At 42.8% G+C, this 26,743-nt stretch overlaps 1 protein-coding gene across 1 annotated transcript in view; it reads right to left on the reverse strand.

Annotated features, from left to right (window-relative positions):
- LOC144493527 (mitogen-activated protein kinase kinase kinase 5-like) overlaps nt 1-26,743 on the reverse strand; it is a 154,669-nt gene that overhangs the window by 87,862 nt on the left and 40,064 nt on the right. The window contains 4 exon segments of the mRNA XM_078212578.1: nt 1,140-1,252; nt 2,783-2,953; nt 23,393-23,499; nt 25,966-26,134. Of these exon segments, the coding sequence (XP_078068704.1) occupies nt 1,140-1,252; nt 2,783-2,953; nt 23,393-23,499; nt 25,966-26,134 (560 nt within the window).

Here is a 26,743-nt window from a genome sequence, read left to right on the forward strand (position 1 = left end):
AAAGGTGTGAATCGTCTCCAGTGTCTCTAGTTAAAGTAGACATGGGTTCCGCTGGGAGAGAATCTACTCAGCTCAGTTTATTTCATCCTTGTTAGGAGCAAAAAATAAACATACTTTTTTAATTTCTCAATCCAAAAAAGATTTTGTGTTCCCAAAGGAGGGAGTTCAGAGTGTGCTCCAATTTTCCAGCATCACATGTGAATGTGCACCTCTTCAGGCCCGGGTCACTCAGTGGCAATGGTTACAGTGATCTCCTCCCAAGGTTTGGGTGGAGTCAGTGGGCCCTCCAGCAGGTGGACATGAAAACTGCAACGCTTCTAATGGTGGAGCTCCACGAATTTCAGGTTCTGGGAGCTGCTGGAAGTGACAGTGTGGTTGGCACTCAGGCATTTCCAGATGACACCGTGTCAATTTCATCACAGAATCCCTACAGTGTAGAAGAGGCCATTCGGCCCATCGAGTCTGTACCGATTCTCTGACAGAGTATCTCACCCAGGCCCTCTCCCCCACCCTATCCCCACAACCCCACACATTCCCCATGGCTAATCCATCTAACCTGCACATCATGGGACACTAAGGGGCAATTTACCACAGCAAAACAACTTAATCTGCACATCTTTGAACTGTTGGAGGAAATCGGAGCACCCGGAGGAAACCCATGCAGACACGGGGAGAACGTTATGAAGAAACGTGGGACACTACCCTGTACAGAAATATTAGAGCTGTTGTGCTCCTAGTCTAAACCCAGCAACAATAACAAAAAACCTGGGAAAGCTGAAGGGAGGAACAATCCAGATTGTCCTGCATATCACAATAGATTTGATGGGGATAAGTAACCTTTCTTGAGTCAGTGCTTTCTCATGCATTCCTTATAATCAACATTAGAAGGTTAAACCTCTGGTTCTTGCCAGTACAGGGAGTCTTAAAGCTGTGTTCTGTAGTTATATTTGTCAAACTGATGATGTTTCATCTTGTATCAACATTACTTTATCCGAATACACTTCCTGGAATGCCTATCAAGGTAATATTCATTTAAAAGACAACTGACATTTTGAATATTGAATGGCAGCTAACTGTAGCATTTCTTTAAATAACCAGGTTTATTAAAATATTTACAAACAGAAAGTGAAACTAATTACCGGTTTTGTGCAGTTCAAAGGATGTGTCAAACTGATGCCCTGCTGCGAGGAGTAGAACTGCTAGGTTTATCCCAGAATGTACCGTTGGCTCAGATTCAAAGGCCTTTCCGTACCTTTAACAGAAGTTCCAATGTTAATCAACCTCACAACATTTATATAATCAGTGAATGTAATGAATTTAATATAAGCAAGCACGCACAGGACCAACTGGAAAAATTGTGGGTGTTTACTTAGGAGAACCGGTTGAGAAATTATCACTGGAAATTTATTTAGGCAAAAACGTCTCAGCAGTACTCGAATTTGAAAGTCAAAATGAATCCTGTAAATGCAGAAAGCCCATAAGGCATTCGGCATCCTGAGGAGAATCAGGACATGTTTCCCAACTAAATAGGAAGCATGGACACAATAATGAAGATGTATACCTACTGCTAGGTTAAAGATTCAAATAATATCTTAAATAGGATAATGTTTTAAAAGTAAATCCACAAAGCAGGTTGGAAACTGACTGACTATACAAGGACACATTTATCCCACCTGGCTTTCCATTTGTGAAGGGCATACTTTTTAAAAAGGCACTAGTACATTTTGACCTGTGATCATCATAACTCCTAATTTCACACACCCAGCGAAAAAAGCAAAACTATACAATTAGCCCATTTCAGGTTCTTCACTTCGACCCTTATTCCTGTACACACAACTGCAAAGTGAATGCTAAGCCCATCACAGTTACATAACAACTGAAGTATAGAGGTCCTTGCTAACTTTAACAAATGACCCGAGAAATGGTTTGTTTTATCAATTAGCGTGTGAAAGTATTCAGCAATATATGTGTCATTATGGAATCCAGGGATGGGGTAGGGGGGAGGAACAATTGTATATTGTTCTCCTCCAACACAAGAGAAATCTAATCGCAGCAGCAGCATCAGTGTATCACTCTGCTGCTATGTGAAGAGCATGGCTTGCAATTTCAGTCAGAATAACACTAATAACTCATCAGTCTAAGGTATTGGCCTGAGCATCATAGTTTGGTGCTGGGTGCTTAACTTTCCTTTCCCCTATGGATTCTCTGCCCGAGCATCTTTTTCCTTCTTTCCAGCTGAAATGATTGTGAATGAGTGCATCTTAATCCAATGTTGCTCAATGAAGGTTTACTCTTAAATCAAAATTAAATATTCATAATGTAACAATGTACAATGGTACTAATCTTATATTCTCACTTCAATAACCAGCTAAATGTGGTAGAACTGTTCCATGTTGTGGCATGGACCTAAATGACCAAATAGCCTCCTTCTGCGCTGCAATGATTCTGTGACGATGACGCTATAACTAGAGCAGTGCAAAACCACAGAGCAAGCAAGCTTGTTCAGCTAACACAATGGGCTCACTGTAGATCGACGGTGTCAGTTGGAAGCACAAATCAAGAAAGGGACTGAATACGTACTGAGAATATCAATATAGCTCAGAAGGAGAACTTTATTCTTCTCTATTTTCTGCGTTCAAGCCCTGAACAAACATGCCTGACTCCTTCTCCAGCCAAATTATTTATTTAAAAAAATAGTACCAAGAGTGGTTGTTATGCCTTCATTGCACAAACTGAGTTCAAGGTACCTCTGCAATGCAAATAATGTGGAGCGAATGCTTACCAATAAGCACCATTATCTCGGCTTTCAGTGTCCTGGAAGCCAGAGTCCAGAAACATGTCCTTGTAGATCCTTCCCAACAGGCAGTATATGTCAGATGGCACCTGCTCTTCGGACTGTACCATCGGCAACAATATTGCAATGGCACTTTGTCGGTCACCCGAGAGATTTCTCCTACACCAAAAAAAGTGTACAAAAATTATATATGGGTGCAGACCAAATTTCAGAAATCTGTTTGGAATTATATACTCTGAAACAATGCCAGACAATATGCCTGATCCACCACATTTCCTAAAGTTACAGCTTTTAGGCCGCCCAATAGTAACAGAGATGTAACAGAGATGTTGCCTGATCCACCACATTTCCTAAAGTTACAGCTTTTAGGCCGCCCAATAGTAACAGAGATGTTGAGGGGCAGATGGGGAAACAGATCCTGGAGAGATGTAGGAATAACAGAGTTGTCGTGATGGGAGATTTTAATTTCCCAAACATAGATTGGAATATCCCTAGGGCTAGGGGTTTGGATGGAGAGGAGTTTGTTAGGTGTGTCCAGGAGAGTTTCCTGACACAGTATGTGGATAGGCCTACTAGAGGAGAGGCTGTTCTTGATCTGGTGCTGGCTAATGAACCTGGACAGGTGGAGGATCTCTCGGTGGGTGAGCATCTTGGGGATAGCGATCATAATTCTATCTCCTTCACGATAGCATTGGAAAGAGATGGGGTCAGGCAGGCTAGGAAAGTGTTTCTCTGGAGTAAAGGGAAATACAGTGTCATCAGGGAGGAAATTAGACGGGTAAATTGGAAGGAGGCATTCTTGGGGAAAAGTACCGAAGGAAAGTGGAGGATTTTCAAGGAATGTTTGTCTGGAGCTCTGCATGACAACGTTCCGATGAGACAGGGGGGTGTTGGTAGGGTACGGGAACCGTGGTGCACGAAGGTTGTGATGAACCTGGTGAATAAGAAAAGAGAGGCGTACAGAAGGTTCAGAGAGCTAGGAGGTGTTAAGGATTTAGAGGAGTATACGCGATGTAGGAAGGAGCTTAAGAAGGAAATTAGGAGAGCGAGAAGGGGTCATGAGAAGACCTTGGCGGGTAAGATTAAGGAGAATCCCAAGGCTTTCTACAAATATGTCAAGAGTAAAAGGATGAGATGTGAAGGCATAGGACCCTTAAAAGGTGAAGGGGGAAAAGTTTGTGCGGAACCGTTAGAAATGGCGGAGGTGCTTAATGAATACTTTACCTCGGTATTCACGGTGGAAAGGGATCTGGGTGGTTGTACTGCTGGATTGCGGAGGACAGAAAGGATCGAGCATGTGGACATAAAGAAAGAGGATGTGTTGGAACTATTGAATGGCATCAAGGTTGGTAAGTCGCCGGGACCGGATGGGATGTACCCCAGGTTACTGTGGGAGGCGAGGGAGGAGATTGCGGAGCCTTTGGCGATGATCTTTGCATCGTCGATGGAGACGGGAGAGGTTCCGGAGGATTGGAGGATTGCGGATGTGGTCCCTATATTCAAGAAAGGGAACAGGGACAGCCCGAGAAATTACCGACCGGTGAGTCTAACCTCAGTGGTTGGTAAGTTGATGGAGAGGATCCTGAGAGACAGGATTTATGATCATCTAGAGAAGTTTAGTATGATCAAAAGTAGTCAGCACGGCTTTGTCAGGGGCAGGTCGTGCCTTACGAGCCTGGTTGAGTTCTTTGAAAATGTGACCAAGCACATTGACGAAGGAAGAGCGGTGGATGTGGTCTATATGGACTTCAGCAAAGCGTTCGATAAGGTCCCCCATGCAAGACTTCTTGAGAAAGTGAGAGGGCATGGGATCCAAGGGGCTGTTGCCTTGTGGATCCAGAACTGGCTTGCCTGCAGAAGGCAGAGAGTGGCTGTGGAGGGGTCTTTCTCTGCATGGAGGTCAGTGACCAGTGGAGTGCCCCAGGGATCTGTTCTGGGACCCTTGCTGTTTGTCATTTTCATAAATGACCTGGATGAGGAAGTGGAGGGATGGGTTGGTAAGTTTGCTGACGACACCAAGGTAGGTGGTGTTGTGGATAGTTTGGAGGGATGTCAGAAGTTGCAGAGAGACATAGATAGAATGCAAGACTGGGCGGAGAAGTGGCAGATGGACTTCAACCCGGATAAGTGTGTGGTGATCCATTTTGGCAGATCCAATGGGATGGAGCAGCAGTATAAAATGAAGGGTACCATTCTTAGCAGTGTAGAGGATCAGAAGGACCTTGGGGTCCGGGTCCATAGGACTCTTAAATCGGCCTCGCAGGTGGAGGATGCGGTCAAGAAGGCGTATGGCGTACTAGCCTTCATTAATCGAGGGATTGAGTTTAGGAGTCGGGAGATAATGCTGCAGCTTTATAGGACCCTGGTTAGACCCCACTTGGAGTACTGCGCGCAGTTCTGGTCACCTCATTACAGGAAAGATGTTGAAGCCATTGAAAGGGTGCAGAGGAGATTTACAAGGATGTTGCCTGGATTGGGGGGCATGCCTTATGAGGATAGGTTGAGGGAGCTTGGTCTCTTCTCCCTGGAGAGACGAAGGATGAGAGGTGACCTGATAGAGGTTTACAAGATGTTGAGGGGTCTGGATAGGGTGGACTCTCAGAGGCTATTTCCAAGGGCTGAAATGGTTGCTACGAGAGGACACAGGTTTAAGGTGCTGGGGGGTAGGTACAGGGGGGATGTCAGGGGTAAGTTTTTCACTCAGAGGGTGGTGGGTGAGTGGAATCGGCTGACGTCGGTGGTGGTGGAGGCAAACTCGTTGGGGTCTTTTAAGAGACTTCTGGATGAGTACATGGGATTTAATGGGATTGAGGGCTATAGATAGGCCTAGAGGTGGGGATGTGATCGGCGCAACTTGTGGGCCGAAGGGCCTGTTTGTGCTGTGGCTTTCTATGTTCTATGTATGTTTAAGCAGACTCAATTGCAACTTTCAAAATACTGACTAACAGGGCCTAAAATCCAAATCTGCAGTAAGGGTGGTCTCGCTACTACTACTCTTTAGGTAGAGGAACTATAGGTGATAAATACGCGGGCTGCACTGTCCTTAAATTTGAAAACAAATGGTGTACCTGCACTAAAGTGTGATAGAAAGGTCTTGTGGAATGTGACATGTCCTTGGCAATAAGATCAGCCAGATGGACTGGAAAGATCCTTTTCAGCGTGCACATTCCTATGCGGGATTTGCTCTGTGTGGGTGTGCCATATACTCCTGTAAGACCACATCTGGAGTGCTGTGTACGTATTGGTCTCCTTATTTAAGAAAGATGTAAATGATTTGGAAGTTGTTCAGAAAAGGTTTACTAATACCTAGAATGGGTGGAATGTCTTCGGAGGAATGTTTGGACAGGTTAGGCTTGTATCCACTGGAATTATGAATAAGAAGTGACTTGATTAAAATCTTTAAGATTCAAAGGGTCTTAATAGTGTGGATGTGGAGAGGATGTGCGGGAGATTCAAGAACTAGAGTCACTGTTTAAAAATAAAGGTTCACTCATTTATGACACTGATGCAAGAAACTTGTTCTCTCAGAGGGTCGTAAGTCTTTGGAACTTTCATCCTCAAAAGGCAGCTGAAGCAGTGTCTTTGAATATTTTTAAGATGCAGCTAGATGGATTCTTGATTAAGAAGGGGGTGAAAGGAATCTCGGGTTAAGGTTACAATCAGATCGGCCGGGGGGGGGGGGGGGGGTAGGCCATTCAGCCCTTCGAGCCTCCTCTACCATTCATTTTGATCATAGCTGATCATCAAATTCAATATTCTGATCCCATCTTCCCCCCATATCCCTTGATCCCTTTAGCCCCAAGAGCTATATCTAATTTCTTCATGAAATCACACAATGATTTAGCCTCAATTACATTCTGTGGTAGCGAATTCCACAGACTCACCACTCTCTGGGTGAAGAAATTTCTCCTCATCTCAGTCCTAAAAGTCACCTCAGTCCCTTATCCTCACACTATAACCCTTAGTTCTGGATTCCCCCACCATTGGGAACATTCTTTCTGAATCTACTCTGTCAAATCCTGTTAGAATTTTATAAGTTTCTATGAAGACCCCTCTCACTCTTTTAAACTCCAATGACTATAATCCTAACTGACTTAGTCTCTCCTCATATGACGACCTGCCATCCCTGGTAAACCTTTGCTGTACTCCCTCTATAGCAAGGACATCCTTCCTGATTTTTGGGGCTGAAAAAATGGGGTCATCTAATACATCAGGTCAACTTATACACATGATAAAGTAACACAAAAACAATGCCCCCAGCTTTGTAAAATGGAAAGGGAGAAAGAAGGAACCACCTAAAAGGACAAAGTAAGCACAGTTATTGCTTTGATTTATTATTGTCACGTGTATTAATATAGTGAAAAGTATTGTTTCATGTGCATACCGTTCATAGAGAAGGAAAGGAGAGGGTGCAACATATAGTGTTAAAGTCATAGCTAGGGTGTAGAGAAAGATCAACTGAATATAAGGTAGGTCCATTCAAAAGTCTGATGGCAGCAGGGAAGAAGCTGTTCTTGCGTCGGTTGGTACGTGACCTCAGACTTTTGCATTTTTTCCTGACTGATGAAGGTGGAAGAGAGAATGTCCGGGGTGCGTGGGGTCCTTAATTATGCTGCAGTTATTGGTAAGTTATTCCAGTATTATTGATAAAAAGAAAAGGAAATTACCATGAGCTGGATTACATGCTAAGAAAACATTAGGAAAGACATTTTCTACAGCACTATTTTCTGAGTTAAAAGGTTGTTTATAGTTTAAGGATCATTTGCACTTGTTTTGCAGTTGAATGAGGGGAGCTAAAAATGTAACTATTGACATCGCTATGAAAAACACTCAGTACTTTGAAAGCCAGTGGTTTTACTACCATAAAATTTACATATTGCTCTCACTAATGACTTGACTTTGTCTCTGGCTTTTCGCCAGAACCCTGAACACAGGGGCGATTCTGAAGAGAGAAATAACAAACGCAGCATGCCCTGATCTCATCTGTCTCCAATGTAAAAGCCCAGCTAATTTCAAAATCAATGAGCCACAGAAAATTATTTCAATTTTAAAACAAAAAAAAACAAGCCATTTGCTTCTTGCGCATTATAATTTAGTTCAAGCATGCTATAATCTCTTGCCAAGTCCTCGCTCACTATGGGACAAAATGAAGTACTGTATATGCAAACCATACTGTTCTTTTAGGATTGTGTCTAACCAAGTCATCTTTACTTCATACAGACTTTCATTTGGACAACAAATTAGCACTTGGACGCCTGCCACTCACAAAGTTAGATGCATTCAGTAGTAGGGCTGTGGCAATATCTGAGAGTATTGCTGCACACAATGAACTGAAGGCTAACTAATTATAAATAAAGAGGTTATTCATGGAAAACAGCTTGAAATTTATTTACAATTCCAAAAATTAAACAAGCAAAGCTGCAGAATTAGTAACTGCAGATCTATGTCCGACTACAAAGTAGGTCTCAGACCCATTATTTCCCTTGACAATTGTTTTCTTTGCACTGTAGTTAGTCACTTCTGCCAAATAGTAATGGTATGTGCTCTGCTTGAAGGCAGATCCTTGGCTCATTGTCTGCTAACCCTTCATCCCGAGCCATTTTCTTGGCTTTTTTTTTGTGATGTTTTGCCATTGCCTTCCACTCTCAGAGGCGAGGCGAGGAGGCTGGTCTCCCAAGTCTACCTCAGCTGGAACGGGAATCATAGAATCCCAACAGTGCAGGAGTAATAAACCCATTGAATCTGCACCGACTCCCCAACAGTGCATCTCACCCAGGCCGACCCCCCAACCCATTCCCTTAACCTCACACATTTACCCTGCTAATCCCCCTAGCCTACACTTTCAGACACTAAGCAGCAATTTACCATGGCCAATCCACCATCTTTGGAGTGTGGGAGGAAACCGGAGCACCCGGAGGAAACCCACACAAACACGAGGAGAATGTACAAACTCCATTCAGACAGTCACCCAAGGCCGGAATTTAACCTGGGTTGCTGGAGCTGTGAGACAGCAGTGTTAACCACTGCGCCGCCATGTTACCCAAATTGAACCCATATTTTGATGCTATTCTGAACCACACGCGAACCATCTTGCCAATTTCCAAAAAATACAAATAAGGTGGTTAAACATAGAAACTTCGAGCCTGCTCTGCAATTCATTTTGATCATGGCTGATCATAGAATTCAATATCCTGATTCCCCCCCTTCCCCCCTATATTCCTTGATTCCTTTAGCCTCAAGAGCTATATCTAATTTCAACATTTTGACCTCAACTACATTTTGTGGTAGCGGATTTCACACGTTCACCACCCTCTGGGTGAAGAAATTTCTCCTCACCTCAGTTCTAAAAGGTTTACCCCTTATCCTCAAACTATGACCCCTAGTTCTGGACTCCTCCACCATTGAGAACACTTTCTGAATCTAACCCTGTTAGAATTTTATAAGTATTTATGAGATCCCCCCTCACTCTTCTAAATTCGAGTGAATATAATCCTAACCAATTTAGTCTCTCCTCATGTGACAGACCCGCCATTGCAGGAATCAGCCAGGTAAACCTATGCTGTACTCCTTCTATAGCAAGGACATCCTTCCTCAGACAAGGACACCAAAACTGCACACAATACTCCAGGTGTAGCCTCACCAACATCCTATACAATTCAGCAAAACATCCCTATACTCAAATCCTCCCGCCATGAAGGCTACATACCATTTGCTTCTTTACTGCCTGCTGTACCTGTGCGTTTACTTTCAGTGACTGATGTACAAGGACATCAAAGTCTCACTGAGTATCCATCACTCCCAATTTACACCTGTTCAAGTAACAATCTGTCTTCCTATTATTGCTACCAAAGTGGATAATCTCACATATCCACATGATACTGCATCTACCATGCAAATGCCCACACACTCAGCCTGTCCCAATTACACTGAAGCATCTCTGCATCCTCCTCACAGTTTACCCTCCCACCCAACTTTGTATCATCTGCAAATTTGCAGATAATACATTCAGTTCCCTCTTCCAAATCACAAATATACTAATAAAAATATGAACTAGAGACTATTTTTTACTGTATGCAACTAAAACCAGTGTGTAGCCCATTGACCGCTCAATACAGGCAGACTAAACACAAGGTCACAATTTTAGACACGTCTTCAACAAAGGCATAAATGAATTTCTGAGCATATCTAAACTTAGCCCACACTTTTACAAAATTAAAGAGTTAATAACAGCATACTCAACTAAAGGTACATTGCAAAAGATACAAACAAAATAATACTAGTAAAGGCTTGGGAATTATTTGCTGCCAATTAATTCTTGTTAGAACTTGTAGCTAGCTGTTAATCGCCCAAATCAAAATTATAATGACAGCAGATATTTCAGCACTCATCATCATTACTGTGCAAAAACGAACTACAACGTCTGGTGTCCACAATGCACAATTAAACATGAAGGTCTGAAAGTTGCTGTCAGTGATTCCCTGTTGCCCCACAGAGTTTGCGACTGCAGTCTTTGCAGATGCAATCAACAATTTGACATAAACTTCATCTTTCTATGCACGGTTCTCACTGCAAAAACTACTGAAAAACTGTTAAGCCCTGTTGAACGAGTTGAGATTGAGCTTTTAAGTGGTGTGCCAAATCAGAATGACCACCGAACAGCCCCAGATCTGAAAATCTAATTTTGGAATCTGGAAGGTCATTTCCTAGGTGGTCAAAATTTTTATTGTTTTAAGAATCTGTGACATTTTTAAGTTTGTTCATATCTCAGCTGTAATCCTTTGCACATATGCAATCTTTATTTGGCTCTATAAAATGCGTAAAAAGTGAAGGATAATCAGTGCTTTTTTTACTTCAGTTTCCAAATAACATCGAACAGCAAAGAAGGTATCCTGTAATTTGCCAGTTCCTTATTCTTAAGATATCCTACCATTTTCTGGCAATGCTACAGAGGAAGTCAAAGTTCAAAAGGGTTGTGGGCAGAGGAAGCAAAAGAACTGATTGTGACCTTCCTGGCAATTGCCCACTTACCATAATACGTCATTCTCAGATGTAATTGTATTGATGGCTATATTATGGTCCTGATCAATTTTGTGCCCATCAGGTTAAATTTAATGGTAGCAGCAGTGGCCCTATCCACTATAAGGGTAAAGTTGCTTTGGTCCCAGATGACCATAGGCTGCTCGCCGCTTTGAGGGGGAGAGTTAACTGATGGCGATTTAACCTGAGGATCACCATTCCTCAGGCGAGGGGCAAGTTGAGAAGGTGAATAACCTCAGCCCTATCCACTAGACAGAAAGGTAGTAGCAACCCCTCCCTAATAATTTCTGGGAGCACCATTGGAATTAACTAACTGCTTGCCATCAGGATTCCCAAGCATTTGAAGATTAGGGCTGGTTGCTCTTCGCTCCAGGTCACGCCACCAGGAGTGGTGGCTGCTGTTGGAACTACAGCAGGCCGGACAGCAGCGTTGGAAGCCTGGAGTAAAATTAATTGGGGTAGGCTTGTGTGAGCCAGTCAGGCAGGCCCTAGTGAAGGTGGAGGGGAGGAAATGATTGGTGCGGAGGGATCTCTCAGTGTAATAAGGTTTCTGAATGGACAAATGTATCAACGGATCAGGTTCTCACAAGTTATTCTGCTGCAGGAAAAATGCAATAACTGTGATTACGTTTTTGGCGTTTGCCATGTTTTCTTTTAACAGTCCAAGCTGTGAAACATTTGAAAAACACAAGAGGAAAGCCAGAAGTTTCAAAAAGAACGTAGATTCCCAATATAATATCTAGCCAAGAATTGTAAGACTGGTGTTTAGAGAAGTTACTATGAGATTTCATGAGAAGGATTGGGAAAGCAAGAGACAAAATGCCCCTCAATAGGTGATGAAATTCGAGCTAACAACTTTCAAAGATCTGGATTGGGTGATGATTAGAAAATAGGGAGCATAAGGTATTGCATTCTGTAACCTGGGTTTAATAACACAAAAATAAAAGTTCTGAGTGATTTATTTTGAGCAGATGGATCCACGTCATTTGTTGGCCATCTTCATATCAAATGCCGTCATCTGCTGGAGATGAACACAATTTAAATACAAAGGATTCATTCAACTAACTAATGCTAAATGTAAACAGAACAAAATTATTGGACTGGGAGTGGGGAACACCTAACAAATTCTTTAGATGTTTCCCTACTAAAGTGGGAGGGAACTTTAGTTCCACGAGCACAAGCAGAAGGAATCAGAAAAACAACCCAAAATGCACAGCAGTTCTGTCAGCATCTGAAAATGAAAGATGGACGAGTGGCTCAACTGTGACCTAAATGTACCGTTCAAATATAACGGTCTGCCTCCTTCAGTATCTGACTTTAAAAAAAAAATATTTCTGGGGATGAGTGTCACTGGCTGGACCAGCAATTATTGCCCCCGAGAAGCCATTTCCTTGCACTGCTGCAGTCCATTTTATGTAGGTACTGCCACAGTGCTGTTAAGGAGGGAGTTCCAGGATTTTGTCCCAGCGACAATGAAAGAACCATTTGTTTATATTTAATTTGAGGCCTGATATTTATGGGAAGGCGACAAAGGCCAAAGAATTTGATTTGATTTATTATTATCACATGTATTAGCACACAGTGAAAAGTATTGTTTCTTGCATGCTATACAAAGCATACCCTTCATAGAGAAGGAAACAAGAGAGTGCAGATCGTAGTGTTACATAGCTAGGGTGCAGAGAAAGATCAACTTAATGCGAGATAGGTCCATTCAAAAGTATGATGGCAGCAGGGAAGAAGCTGTTCTTGAGTCGGTTGGTACGTGACCTCAGACTTTGTGTATCTTTTTCCTGGCAGAAGAAGATGGAAGAGAGCATGTCCGGGGTGCTTGGGGTCCTTAATTATGCTGGCTGCTTTGCCGAGGCAGCGGGAAGCGTAGACAGAGTAATTGGATGAGTGGCTGGTTTGTGTGATGGATTGGGCTACATTCATGACCTTTTGTAGTTTCAAAATCTGAAAAGGCTGATGACATGGAAGTCCTGCTGAACCGAACGACAGGACCCATTCTTCCATTTTCTATTTCCTGCTTGCGAGCTAGCCAAATTCACAGCCAGGCTCATGGCTAACCAGAAAGAACAGCGGCAGTAGTGTACAGCTGGGGACCATCCTTGACTATTTGCTGGTAGGGGGTGTAGTGTCAGTGATTGGAGTTTGGGTTGGGGCAACCAGAGAGAGAGGGGTGCATGAGAAGGGATGATCAGCAATTAGGGTTTGGGGAAGTGGGAAAGGTGAAGGGAGAGGCACCTTTAGTGTTAGATATTGTTGATGCACTCGCTTGACCGAAGGGGCCTTTCCTGCGCTGTATGTATGGCTCTATGATGGAAAGGAAAATTGATGATATTAGCAGAGGGGAGGCCAAAGACTTCCTTGAGGGCTGAAGTGAGCGTGTGAGTGTGAGCAAATTAATGCTTTTTTTAAAGCTGAAACCAAGCATTCATGCTCGTGTTATCTTTTATTCAACATATAAAGAACTGAACAGGCCACAGGAATCCCCCACATGGCATAATTAAATGATCAAAACACACCTCACCTACACCCTTCCCCTTCAGAATTAATAGAAATGGGGGAGTTCTTCATTTTTGTGATATAATTAGTAAAGGAATGTCATTGAACAAGCTCTTCAAACACATGAATGTTTTGCTTTGGCTTTACAAAAGCAGGTCTGTACAGGTTTACAAAAGGTGCAATAAGTTCTTGTTTGTTTATGCAAGATTCCTTTCTCTTTTAAATACGAAGGAGTGGATTTAATGCGGCGCTAATGGTTGGGTAGAAATCAGGGCCCAAGTACTCTACTATTCCACCTGATTAATCACAGTCTACACTTGTGTTACATAACATTAGTTTGAAATCATTATCTGATTACATTTCACTTCTACAGCAACAGAACTTGGATTTAATACAGCACCATTAACATAATGAAACATCTCAAAGCACCTCACAGGAGCATAATAAAAAAAGGCCAACGAGTCACAAAGCAATATTAGGGCAGGTTCCAAAAGCTTGGTCAAAGAGGGAGGTTTAAAAGGGGTGCCTTCAAGGAGGAATTTCAGACCTAAATCATAGAAGCACAGCCACCAATGGAGTAATTGAAATTTAATGCAGAGAAGTGTGAACAGATGTATTTTGGTAGGAAGAATGAGGAAATGCAATTTTTAAAAAGATACAATTCTAAGGGATTGCAGGGGCAGAGGGCCACTGCAGGTGGCTGGACTGGTTGCGAAAGTGGTTAATAAGACAGATGGGATCCTGGACTTTACAAATAGAGGGATAGAGTACAGAAACAAGCCTTCATTAGATTTGCATTTCCAATAAACTATTGGAGGGGGTGTTTGAAATAAAACAGGAAATTGAGCTTCCTGGAGAAAACATTGTGAACAAATGAGAGCTCGATTTGGATCCAGAGTCCGGGGATATTAATATCGTGGAATAGAATGGCATCATCTTGACTATTAAATGTCGTTCTAACAAGGAGAACACCAACATTCAAACTTAGTTAATTTTCACTACATTAAAAAATATCTGCCACTCAAAACTGTCAATCATGACGTAATCGCTTGCCAAAACCAGAAGGATCAGGAACAACTTGTTTCTATTTTAAACCAAGGTTACGTGATAGATTGAAAGCTCTATGAAAAGGTGATGGTAAGAATTTAAGGGCGAGTTTTAACCCTCTCCGTCCAGGTTCCCAGTGACAGGGCTTAGAGTTTGGGCCATTAAAATATAGTTTACCCTTACCCACCGCAACATTAACCCATGGCATAAGACAGCAGCAGTGGCAACTTCCCAACAGGTCAGATTTGCTGAAGAATAGAAGGTGGTTCAACAAGACAAACTTCTTTACTTTTTAAGAAAAAGGTTTGCTCGATGGCTTAAGGCATCAGGAGTGCTCTTCCAGGAACCACAAGGAAATAAAGCCTCTCTTTGCTTGAGACAGCTCCTTCTCCCATGACTACAATCATTGCTGATCCACTCCCAATGGATCCAATTTAGTTCAAGGCACAATTTCCGTGGCTTCAAGGCTATTTAGCCTCCTGTCACCACAAATTCCACTTGCACCCAATCACTAGGTAGGCAATGATACTCAGCAAACGAAATGCGCCACACTGTTAAGTTGGCCAGGTTTTGCTTTATTCCCAACTTCTACTCACTTCATGCACCAGTTCTGCCTCCCACTCAAATTAAGCCTTCAATTTCACTGGAACATGAAGTGCTATTGCAGGATTGGGATACTAAAATGTAAAGAAACTTGTCTTGTTGAACCACCTCCTGTCCTGCAGCCAGTTTGACCTGCTGGAGAGTTGCCACTGCTGCTGTCTTATGCCATGGATTAATGTTGCAGAGGGTAACTAAAAGTGCATGATCAACCATGATCATATTGAATGGTGGTGTAGGCTCGAAGGGCTGAATAGCCTACTCCTGTAGCTATTTTTTATGTTTCTAAATAGTAGCTTCTTTACAAATGATAAATATTGAAAAAATGTTAACCTATGTACACAACGTAACAAAAGCATTAAATTAAGTTCAAGACCACTACAGGGTAGCACCCATTTGCAATTTGCACTTCTAATGGTTATTGATTTTTTTCCTTTTGTTCTGGTTGGATTGAGAATGGACTATGCAGGTAATATTCAACCCCTGGTTGCCAGGAAACAATGTGGACCTGATACATAATCAAATCAGTGCCTGTGATTTTCTGACATACCTTTCACTGTCTGCCAGGATCCACTACTAGCATAAGGCCTCAGCTGGATCTATATCAACATTGGCAGCACGAGTCAGTTTACTCCCCCAAGCAGCAAGCAGCCATTGGACAATTCACTCAGAGGATCGCAGCTTTAGTCTCTATTTTTATTGGAACTCAAGATTCTCCACATTAACACTTGCCCAATACATAAATTGCCCAATACATTGAAAGGAAGTCTCTGTTTCATTAGAATATAACAATTGCTGCAATACATGCTAGCTTGCCACGTTATTGTTTGAGGTGATCAAACTGTGATACAGAATACTGAGAGGCCTAGATAGAATGGACGTGGGGAGGACTTTTCCACTAGTCGGAGAGACTGGATCTCGAGGGCATAATCTGATAGTGAAGGGACGCTCCTTTAAAACTGAGATGAGGAGGAACTTCTTCAGCCAGAGGGTGGTGAATCTGTGGAACGCATTGCTACAGAGGGCTGCGGAGGCCAGGTCATTGAGTATTTTTAAGACAGAGATAAATATGTTCTTGATCAATAAGGGGATCAAGGGTTACAGGGAGAGGCAGGAGAATGAGGATCGGAATCATATTAGCCATGATTGAATGGCAGAGCAGATTCGATGGGCCGAATGGCCTAATTCGATTCCTATATCTTATGGTCTTATGTGATGAAGCATTATTCTTCTTCTGTGAAGCATCCTTTCAGACAACCTGTGCTCAACAGTCACTCTGATCAGAAAGATAAAATACGCTGGACACAAATGGTGAAAATGAGTCTCTGAATTTACTGCCTCTATCTCTTCCTATGGTGCTGTTGATGTTACTAAAAGCACCATCAAAATAGATCACTTAAACAAGTCACAAGCCAATCATAGGTCACTTGTAGTTTTGGGTGCCATATTCCACCCCCCCACCCAATTGAAGTCAGTTGACCGCCTGACCACCCAAAAGCCTGCAGCCATTTTACACAGGAGCCTTAATTGTGTGAGGGCAAGGCTTCTGTTCCCATCTGGGAGAAAGTCCCACCTCAGAGAGCTGCCAGCCAATCTGGTTGGAGGCAGCTCTGTACTTCCAGTAGTGCCAGGTTGCAGTTGTGGCCACTGTTGTACGACTCTCACCAACTTGTACAGATGCATCATAGAAAGCATTCTTTCAGCTTGGTATGGCTCCTGCTCTGCCCAAGGCCGCAAAAAAACTACGAAGGGTTCTGAACGAAGTCCAGTCCATCATGCAAACCAGCCTTCCATTCATTGACTCCGTCTACACTTCCCACTGCCTCGGAAAAGCAGCCAGCATAATCTAGGACCCCACGCACCCCAGACATACTCCCTTCCACCTTCTGCCATAGGGAAAAAGATACAAAAGTCTGAGGACACATACCAACCGACTCAAGATCAGCTTCTTCCCTGCTGCCATCATTCTTTTGAATGGACCTACCTCACATTAAGTTGACCTTTCTCTACAGCCTATTTATGACTGTAGCACTACATTCTGCAGCCTCTCCTTTCCTTTTCCATGTATGGCATGCTTTGTTTGTATAGCACGCAAAAAACAATACTGTTCATGGTATACTAATACATGTGACAATAATAAATCAAATCAAACAGGCAGTCCCAGACGAAGCAATGGCCCCTTGTCTTTCAAGGCAAGCCTGGGGTTTTGAACATGAGCAGACTCCAGTGGGGTGCCAAGCCTTGAGCATATAGGGGTCACGGTTAAAGGGGTATATAATTTTGGGCACAGGAGGATCCCTCAGAAGGAGATACCCCACCCACCCTTTGCTGACAGCACCCGACAGTGTTTCCTGCCGGGCTACTGGTAGAGACAGAGGAGAGGCATAGCATGGTGGTAATGTCATTGACCTAGAAGCCCAGGACTAATGTTCTGGGGACACCAGTTCAAATCCTACCACGGCAGCTGGTGAAATTTGGAGTCAATGAATAAGTCTAGAATTCAAAGTTAGTCTCAGTTAAGGTGACCATAAAACTATCCCCAATTGTTGTAAAAATCCATCTATTTCACTAATGCCCCTTTAGGGAAGGAAATCTGTTGTTCTTATCTTGTCTGACCAGATGTTTCCCTTGGTTGGCAAGTCTAGAGCCAGGGGGCACTATTTCAAAATAAAGGGAGAATGCTTCTTAGGACCAAGATGAGGGTAATTGTTTACACAGAGTTGCGAATCTTTGGAATTCTCTACCCAGAGGGCTGTGGAAGCTCAGTCAATATGTTTAAAGCAGAGCTTTATAGATTTCGGATTAACAATAATGTAAATGATTATGGGGATAGTATGGGTAAAAGGCACCAAAGTGCCCAATCAGCCATGATCGTATTGAATGGCAAAGCAGACTCGATGGGCTGAATGGCCTCCTCCTGTTCCTACACGTGATTCCAAACCCACAGCAATGTGAGTCACTCTTAAATAACCCCGGAAATTCCCTAGCAAGCCATTCAGTTGTTTTATACCACTACAGAAAACTCAAAACGAAATGAAATCATTTGGACAACCGGTATCGACCTAAGCACCAGAAATGACAACATCAAATACAGCCCTAGCCATCGACCCTGCAAAATCCTCCTTACTAACATCTGGGGGCTTGTGCCAAAATGAGGACAGCTGTCTCACAGACTAGTCAAGCAACAGCCTGACATGATCATACTCATAGAATCATACCTTACAGATAATGTCCCAGAAACCACCATCTCCAACCCTGGGCATGTCCTGTTCCACTGGCAGGACAAAGCAAATGGTGGCGGAACTGTGGTGAGCACAGTAAGAAGTCTCACAACACCAGGTTAAAGTCCAACAGGTTTATTTGGTAGCACAAGCCACAAGCTTTCGAAGCGCTGCCCCTTCATCAGGTGAGTCACCTGAACGGGCAGCACTCCGAAAGCTTGTGGCTTGTGCTACCAAATAAACCTGTTGGACTTTAACCTGGTGTTGTGGAACTGTAGTGTACAGTCGGGAGAGAGTTGCCCCCGGAATCCTCAACATTTACCTCCAGTCTTGAAGCTTCCCGGCATTAGGTCAAAAATGGGTAAGGAAACTTCCTGCTCATTAGTACCTACCACTCCTCACCCACATCCCTACCTCAGCTGATGAATCAGTACTCCGCCATGTTGAACACCACTCAGTGCCCATCACCAAACATGGCTCGGTAGCATCAGTACTGACCCAGCTGGCTGGAATCCTAAAGGGCTAGCTGCTACACTGAGTCTGCGGTAAGTGGTGAGAGAGCCAACAAGAGGGCAAAACCTACTTAACCTCCTCCTCACCAATCTACCTACCACAAATTCATCTGCCAATAACAGTATTGGTCAGGGTGACCACTGCACAATCCTTGTGGAGACAAAGTCATGTCTTTATAATGAGGACACCCTCCATCATATTGTGTGGCACTACCACATGGCAAGCGGGACAGATTTTGCAAAGATCTCCAAATTGGGCAACCATGAGGTGCTTTATTCAACCACAAACTCTAAACTCATAGTCTGGCATGTTCCCCGCTCTACCATGACCATCATGCCAGAGGATCAACCCTGGTTCAATGAAGAGTGCAGGAGGGCATGCCAGGAGCAGCACCAGGCAGACCTAAAAATGAGGTATCAAACTGCTGAAGGACTACTTGTATGCCAAACAGTGGAAGCAGCACACACAGTAAAGGATAATCGCTCCTCCCAAGAAAGTTAAGTGCCTTCTTTCCTTTCACCAGCCTTCGGCTTTCATTCAGGGAACCTTTAAATGTCTGCATTACTTGGACAAACACACAAGCTTTATCTATTGTGTACTAAAGGATTGAATCCCCAAATCGCATATTTAGATCAGATTTATTCCTTTAAAGTCAGTAATGACAAGACTTGCATAGACTGTGAAGAGACAGTGTCATGATAATGGGGGAAAACCCTGAATTACATGTGAACATACTGAACTTTTAATAAATTGCTGGTGGGTGACACCTTTTTGAGACAGGGATACATCAAAAGCACAAAAACCATACAGAAAGTAACTGCCACCTCCTGTGAAGATAATGGGAGCTGATTATCATCTCAGCAGGAATGATACCCTGTGAACAAGGTCCCTGAGCAGTTTGTGGATTTTCACCTTTCAGGAATATACAAAGACAACAATAAAAGCCAACTGCAAAACTTGGCCAGTTTCAACCGGTGCTGGGTGTGACAGAGTGCGAGATACAAGAGGAAAGACAGCAGCAGACCCCCTGCAAAAAGACACTTTGCAGGGAACTCTGTCTGATTGCCAAATCAGCAAAGCCAGATCTGAAAAGGAAGCAGGGCTGCTTCTCAGCTAAACCACAGAACACGAATTCAAAACCAGCTCTTCATCTGAAGTCAGCACTACTGGAATCACAAATCACAACGGCCACAATGTTCCACCATCTACTCCTCACAGACAAGTCAAAGACTGATTTGTGTGTTTTTTTAAAAAAAAACTTTTGGATTCAATTCTCATTTCTAATCTTTGTGAACATATACACAAATGCGTCATTATTTTTCTCGCATTTAGTAGCTAATAAACTCAACACTTTTTTAACTCAAGAGAACCTGGTTAAATTGGCTCCCTTTAAAGCATAAATATATCGGGACTGGGAAAATGTATCCACAAGGCAAGGGATCCTATCTAAAATTAATCTTGTTGTGATCAACCTAAGGAGTTGAATAAGGGGAGCCAGTTCATCCCTCCTCACCCAGGGGAAAACGATTTGGGGGCATCCCATCCAGAATTTAACAAATTGCAGAGTTTCGCCTGTTCTAACAACAGCAACCAAGAATCTTACAACTGTCATGTTCAGTAAAGATGTGGAGATGCTGGCGTTGGACTGGAGTAAGCACAGTAAGAAGTCTCACAACACAGATTAAAGTCCAGCAGGTTTATTTGGCAGCACTAGCTTTTGGAGCCTCAAGCTCCTTCTTCAGGTGAGTGAGGAGTTGTGTTCACAAACAGGACATATAAAGATACAAACTCAGTTTACAAGATAATGGTTGGGATGTGAGTCTTTACATGTAAAAAGTCATGTTCAATAAAAGCATGTCATATTCCTAACTTGTGGATGTTTCTGGAACTGTCTTCTTTTTGCTTAAAGTCACCATTAAACTGTTAAGTCGGCTGCCAAGGGGTCAGGTGACCTTTGCTTTTCAACACACAGTCAAATTTCTGCAACGTTCCAAATGTAATAATCACGGATGGGGACCTCCCCCTGGATGTACCAAGACACATGTCAGCTGTGAAATTCATGACTGCCATTGTTCAAAGCTAACTCAAAACAGAAGTCAATGGCCCCCTAAACTCTGCACCCCCTGGGTTTACAACTTTTAAAAAAAGCTGACAAGAACCAGTTAACAACAAGTATGAAAGACCATCACCTATCTGCTATTGTGTAGTGATGGTTTGAACTTCCAAACAATTCTGCTTGAATGATTGTCAGCACCAGTCATGTGATCAAAACTGGCTTGAGATAACAAGCTTTATCTAAAGACTCAGAGAGATGAGGGTGGACTGCGGAAGAACATCAACATGACAATAGCTGCAGAGAAAAGGCTGTGCCATCTTTGGCTTTCAAGAACCATCAGTCGCTAGTCACAGAAACAGACTTTGAAACTCACTGTATGTCATCAAGCACAGTAAGAAGTCTCACAACACCAGGTTAAAGTCCAACAGGTTTATTTGGCAGCACAAGCTTTCGGAGTCTCAAGCTCCTTCATCAGGTGAGTAAGGACTTGTGCTCACAAACAGGGCATATAAAGACACAAACTCAATTTACAAGATAATGGTTGGAATACGAGTCTTTACAGGTAATCAAGTCTTTAAGGTACAGACAATGTGAGTGGAGAGAGGGCCAAGCACAGGTTAAAGAGATGTGTATTGTCTCCAGCCAGGACAGTTAGTGAGATTTTGCAAGCCCAGGCAAGTCGTGGGGGTTACAGATAGTGTGACATGAACCCAAGATCCCGGTTGAGGCCGTTCTCATGTGCACGGAACTTGGCTATCAGTTTCTGCTCAGCGATTCTGCGTTGTCGTGTGTTGTGAAGGCCGCCTTGGAGAACGCTTACCCGAAGATCAGAGGCTCTCCGGAATCGGTTGCATTCTTGGACACACGCATCTCCATCAAGGACGGTCACCTCAGCACCTCACTATACCGCAAGCCCACGGATAACCTCACGATGCTCCACTTCTCCAGCTTCCACCCTAAACATGTTAAAGAAGCCATCCCCTATGGACAAGTCCTCCGAATACACAGGATTTGCTCAGATGAGGAGGATCACAACAGACACCTACAGATGCTGAAAGATGCCCTCATAAGAACAGGATATGGCGCTCGACTCATCGATCGACAGTTCCAACTTGCCGCAACGAAAAACCGCACCGGTCTCCTCAGAAGACAAACACGGGACACGGCGGACAGAGTGTCCTTCGTCGTCCAGTACTTCCCCGGAGTGGAGAAGCTACGACATCTTCTCCGGAGCCTTCAACATGTCATCGATGAAGACGAACATCTCGCCAAGGCCATCCCCACACCCCACTTCTTGCCTTCAAACAACCGCACAACCTCAAACAGACCATTGTCCGCAGCAAACTACGCAGCCTTCAGGAGAACAGTGACCATGACATCACACAACCCTGCCACAGCAACCTCTGCAAGACGTGCCGGATCATCGGCATGGATTCCATCCACCATCCACCGGGTACACGGTACATACTCTTGCAACTCGGCCAACGTTGTCTACCTGATATGCTGCAGGAAAGGATGTCCCAAGGCATGGTACATTGGGGAGACCATGCAGCTGCTACGACAACAAATGAATGAACACCGCTCGACAATCACCAGGCAATGGTGTTCCCTTCCAATCGAGGAAAACTTCGGCAGTCACGGGCATTCAGTCTGTGATCTTCGGGTAAGCGTTCTCCAAGGCTGCCTTCAATACACTCGACAATGCAGAATCGCTGAGCAGAAACTGATAGCCAAGTTCCGCACACGAGGACAGCCTCAACCGGGATCTTAGGTTCATGTCACACTATCTGTAACCCCCACGACTTGCCTGGGTTTGCAAAATCTCACTAACTGTCCTGGCTGGAGAAAATTCACACCTCTTTAACGTGAGCTTAACCCTCTCTCCACTCACATTGTCTATACCTTTAAGACTTGATTACCTGTAAAGACTCCCATTCCAACCATTATCTTGTAAATTGAGTTTGTGTCTTTACATGTCCTGTTTGTGAACAGAACTCCCACTCACCTGATCGAGCTTGAGGCTCCAAAAGCTTGTGCTGCCAAATAAACCTGTTGGACTTTGACGTGGTGTTGTGAGACTTCTTACTGTACTTACCCCAGTCCAACGCCGGCATCTCCACATCATGTCATCAAGCAACAAAAGTATTTAACCTGTTCCAGTTTCAAAGATCATCTGAGAAATAAACCTCCTCGATATTCGACTACAAGAAACCTCACATCCTGCGGTGAACTTTTAGCTTTATAAGAAACTTACTTCAACTTTATTTAATTAATATTGTTCAACAAACCACAGGTCTGCCCCATGGAAGGGGTGTGTGTACGTGCTTGTGTATGGATATGGGAGAGAGAGAGAAACTGAGTTTGTGACATTGTGTTAATTCAGGGTTAAAATGTATAAGATAAATAACCTTCTTTATTTTAAATTCACAAAAGCTTGATTCTGCATTATTTAATTGCAATACACACTCCAAGTGTAAGAAACGACATACAAAACATACTGATTACGGACATTAAGAAAGCATAGCCACTCCGTCCATGACAGAATTATAAATCTGTATTTAAAAAATGACCATGTAAGCTAATTAATATATTAGAATCAACACTAAAGTAATGTCTTACCGATTCAGCGCAAAGGCATAATGAAATTTGATGTGAAGATTGTCCACTAGATCACAGGTAGGAAGTTTTTCCAAAGTTTCCACCAATGTTACTATGGCATTATAATCCTTGACAAAAGAAATGCAGGATATAAAATAAACATAATTCAATGTTGAAAATTCTTGTGAAGTAAATTAGCAGCCGACAGCTTGGTACACCGGTTCATGCGTGAACTAATTGTAACACTGTAAGGTGCATTTCTGCACCCTCAGTCATGCCTCTGCAACAGGTGCAAAATGGAAGACAGTTTTCTACCTTACCCTACTCCTCCACTTGTTTCCCCCTTTTGCACTGCACCAGCTGACAGTTGTTTACCCTGTCAAAAGTAGTAACTGCCTTGGAGCAAGACTTCAGTTTGAAAGAGATGTTTGGATTCTATAAAAAGGAAAAGTAACTAAGAGGGCAAGACTAGAGGATTAATCATGGGGAACAAGGAAATGGCTGAAGCACTCAACAGGTAATTTGCATCAGTATTCAAGGAAGAAAACACAAAAAACACACTGAAAATACTTGAAAATCAAAAGCCATGAGAGACATTTTCATTGAAATGTAAATGTTTCTGCAGGAGCTCGATAGGGTAGATGCTGAGAGATCGTTTTCGCTTGTCAGGGAGTCTAAAATACTGGGGCACTGTCTCAGGATAAGTGACCGATTATTTAGGACTGGGATGAGGAGAAATTACTTCTTGATTTGATTTATTATTGTCACATTTATTAGTATACAGTGGAAAGTGTTGTTTCTTGCACACTATGCAGACAAAGCATACTGTTCATAGAGAAGGAAAGGAGAGGGTAAGGAATGTAGTGTTACAATCACAGCGAGGGTGTAGAGAAAGATCAATTTAGTGCGAGGTAGATCCATACAAAAGTCTGATGGCAGCAGGGAAACAGCTGTTCTTGAGTCGGGTAGTACTTTGCTCAGAGTTGTGAATCTTTGGGGGATTCTTTACACTGTACCTTTGGTAAATATATTTATGGCTGGAACAGACAGATTTTTGGTCTCAGAGAATCGAAGGGTATGAGGAACAAGCAGGAAAGTGGCATTGAAACCTAGGATCAGCCATGATAGTTTTAAATGAGCCATATGGTCTATCCTTGCTCCAGCCCTTGTGTTCTTGTATTTCCAGTGGCAATATTTTTTACGTAACAAACCCAAACAGACCATGCATCTGTTGCAGTGTTTAAATTGTAATCTATACTGTTCACTATCTAGAATAAATAAAGCTATATGGTTGATTTAGAATAAAAGCTGCTCTGAACAATTGCTGTTGTAATTTCTCTATACAATTCTGTTAAGATGTTGGGGAGGTATGGAACTTGCATCCATATTTCTATCCTGGGCAGTAACCTGCATTTTAAATCTCTCAAGCCCCAGCTGTACCAGTTGCCATTTCTACCACACCAATAATGCCATGCTACCAGAACTATTTAAAGATTTTCGATGTTTCTTAAATTTATCTCATTATGTTTCTTCCTATTGTCTCATGTTAAAATCACTCCAGCCATTTCATCAATCACTAATCACTTGAGATTTTACAGGTCCCTCTAACTCCACATTTTTGATCTTTGTTCTTTTGCAATACAGTTTACCTGAAATTGTTTTTACCATTTCTATTGAAGTATCCACACCTGTAATGTTAACTTTGTTTGGTTTGGGGTCATAATGGCGTCTTCTCATATATTTCTACATATCTGGGAGATTCCTACAAAATGGCCAACATTGCGGCCAGCATTAGCCAGTGCCAAGCACGTGGCAAATTCAGCACCAGGATTCATCTAATGTGTATGGAGCTCTACAGCGAAAATTTCCTGTTTGGAAATTTCAATTGGCAACCCTCAGGTAGGTGTGGGGGTGGAAGGCAGGCTGGCAATGGCCCACAGTAGTGCTGTGGAGGATGGTAGGCCACCTGCTCCGCTAGGTTTCTTATTCAATGGTGTGATTTAAAAAGCAGCTTCCCCGGAGGAGCCTTGTTGTGTCTTTCAGAATGGGTGTTCAATTCTCTGATGAGCTGGAAAATCTGAGCAGGAAGTACATAAATGATCACACTGCTTAGTTTTAGCCAAGTTTGGCATTTGGGTCCTGATTCAGGCTTTAGACAGGCGCTGTAGGCAATTGCAAGTCTCTGGCTCCATGTTGGGCTAGGAGAGAGAACGCCAGAGCAGTTTATCACTGCCCGAAATAGTTCCCACTCAAAACTAATGTTGCACCCAGATAATGAGAATGAAATGTACCAGTTTCTACCCCTTTTTCGAGAGTTTTATTAAATTTTCTTTTATGAAACAGAATATGTAATCCAAATTTTGAGGCAAAAATCTGATCTATATATACACAGAATGTTCATATAAAATTCTCTCTTCGTGTACCCAAACAGGCACCGACTGGGGGATTTTCACAGTAACTTCATTGCCATGTTAATGTAAGCCTACTTGTGACACTAATAAATAAAATTTAAACTGTAAAGCGCACAGCACAAATACGTCCGATTATATGCACACGCAAAACAAACAGGAAACCTTCAGCCACGTAACACATACCTGAATATCACGATAAGAAAGAAGCAAATTAATGACAATATCGGCAGAGAGAACTTCAACATTGTCCAGGCGTTTTTTTATTCTTCCGAGTTCTGTGGCCAATTCTTTACCACTGTAAAGTTCACGAGCTTTCCTGATGTCACTCAGAATAGTTTCCCGAAAATACTGACTGCGAAGCACAAATGGACACCAACACTAGCTTGCTTTTTGAAAACATACTCCCATTTTAGAAATAAAGAATCTTTTAAAAATGCTATGCAGCCTGAAGAGCAAGTTTGGAACTTAGAGAATTCAATCTAAACATTTAAACACATTTCTTATCCAATATCTTAGATGTAAATTTTCTTGGTTAGGGAGGGGTATGCAAAACCATTCTGTGTTCTGCTGTAACCAAAATGAAAACAACTCACCCCACTTACACAAGAGTAATACAGAATTAACACAAGAGGAGCAGTTATAGCTGGCTTACTGTTATTTTCTGAAATTATGATACAGAGTAGCTTAATGCATTTAAAATGTAAAAGCAATTTTTATAAAAGCCTGTGGAGAAGGATTCAGAGTAAGGAACAAGAGCTAATGGCATCATTAGATGACAGGACGGTGCTTTAGTTAGCACAAAGTAGCCAACTCTAAAATGGAGTTGGCTAGTTAAATCCCAATAGGTATCTAATGGCACAGCCCATTCAACTTGGCTAAAAACAACTTTATCTGGCTTATCCCACTCCTCCCACCTGTGATGAAACTGTGTTATTAATAAATTTTACGCTTGAGGGGGACT

Source organism: Mustelus asterias, chromosome 5 (genome assembly GCF_964213995.1).
Source record: "Mustelus asterias chromosome 5, sMusAst1.hap1.1, whole genome shotgun sequence".
Taxonomy (NCBI): Eukaryota; Metazoa; Chordata; class Chondrichthyes; order Carcharhiniformes; family Triakidae; genus Mustelus; species Mustelus asterias.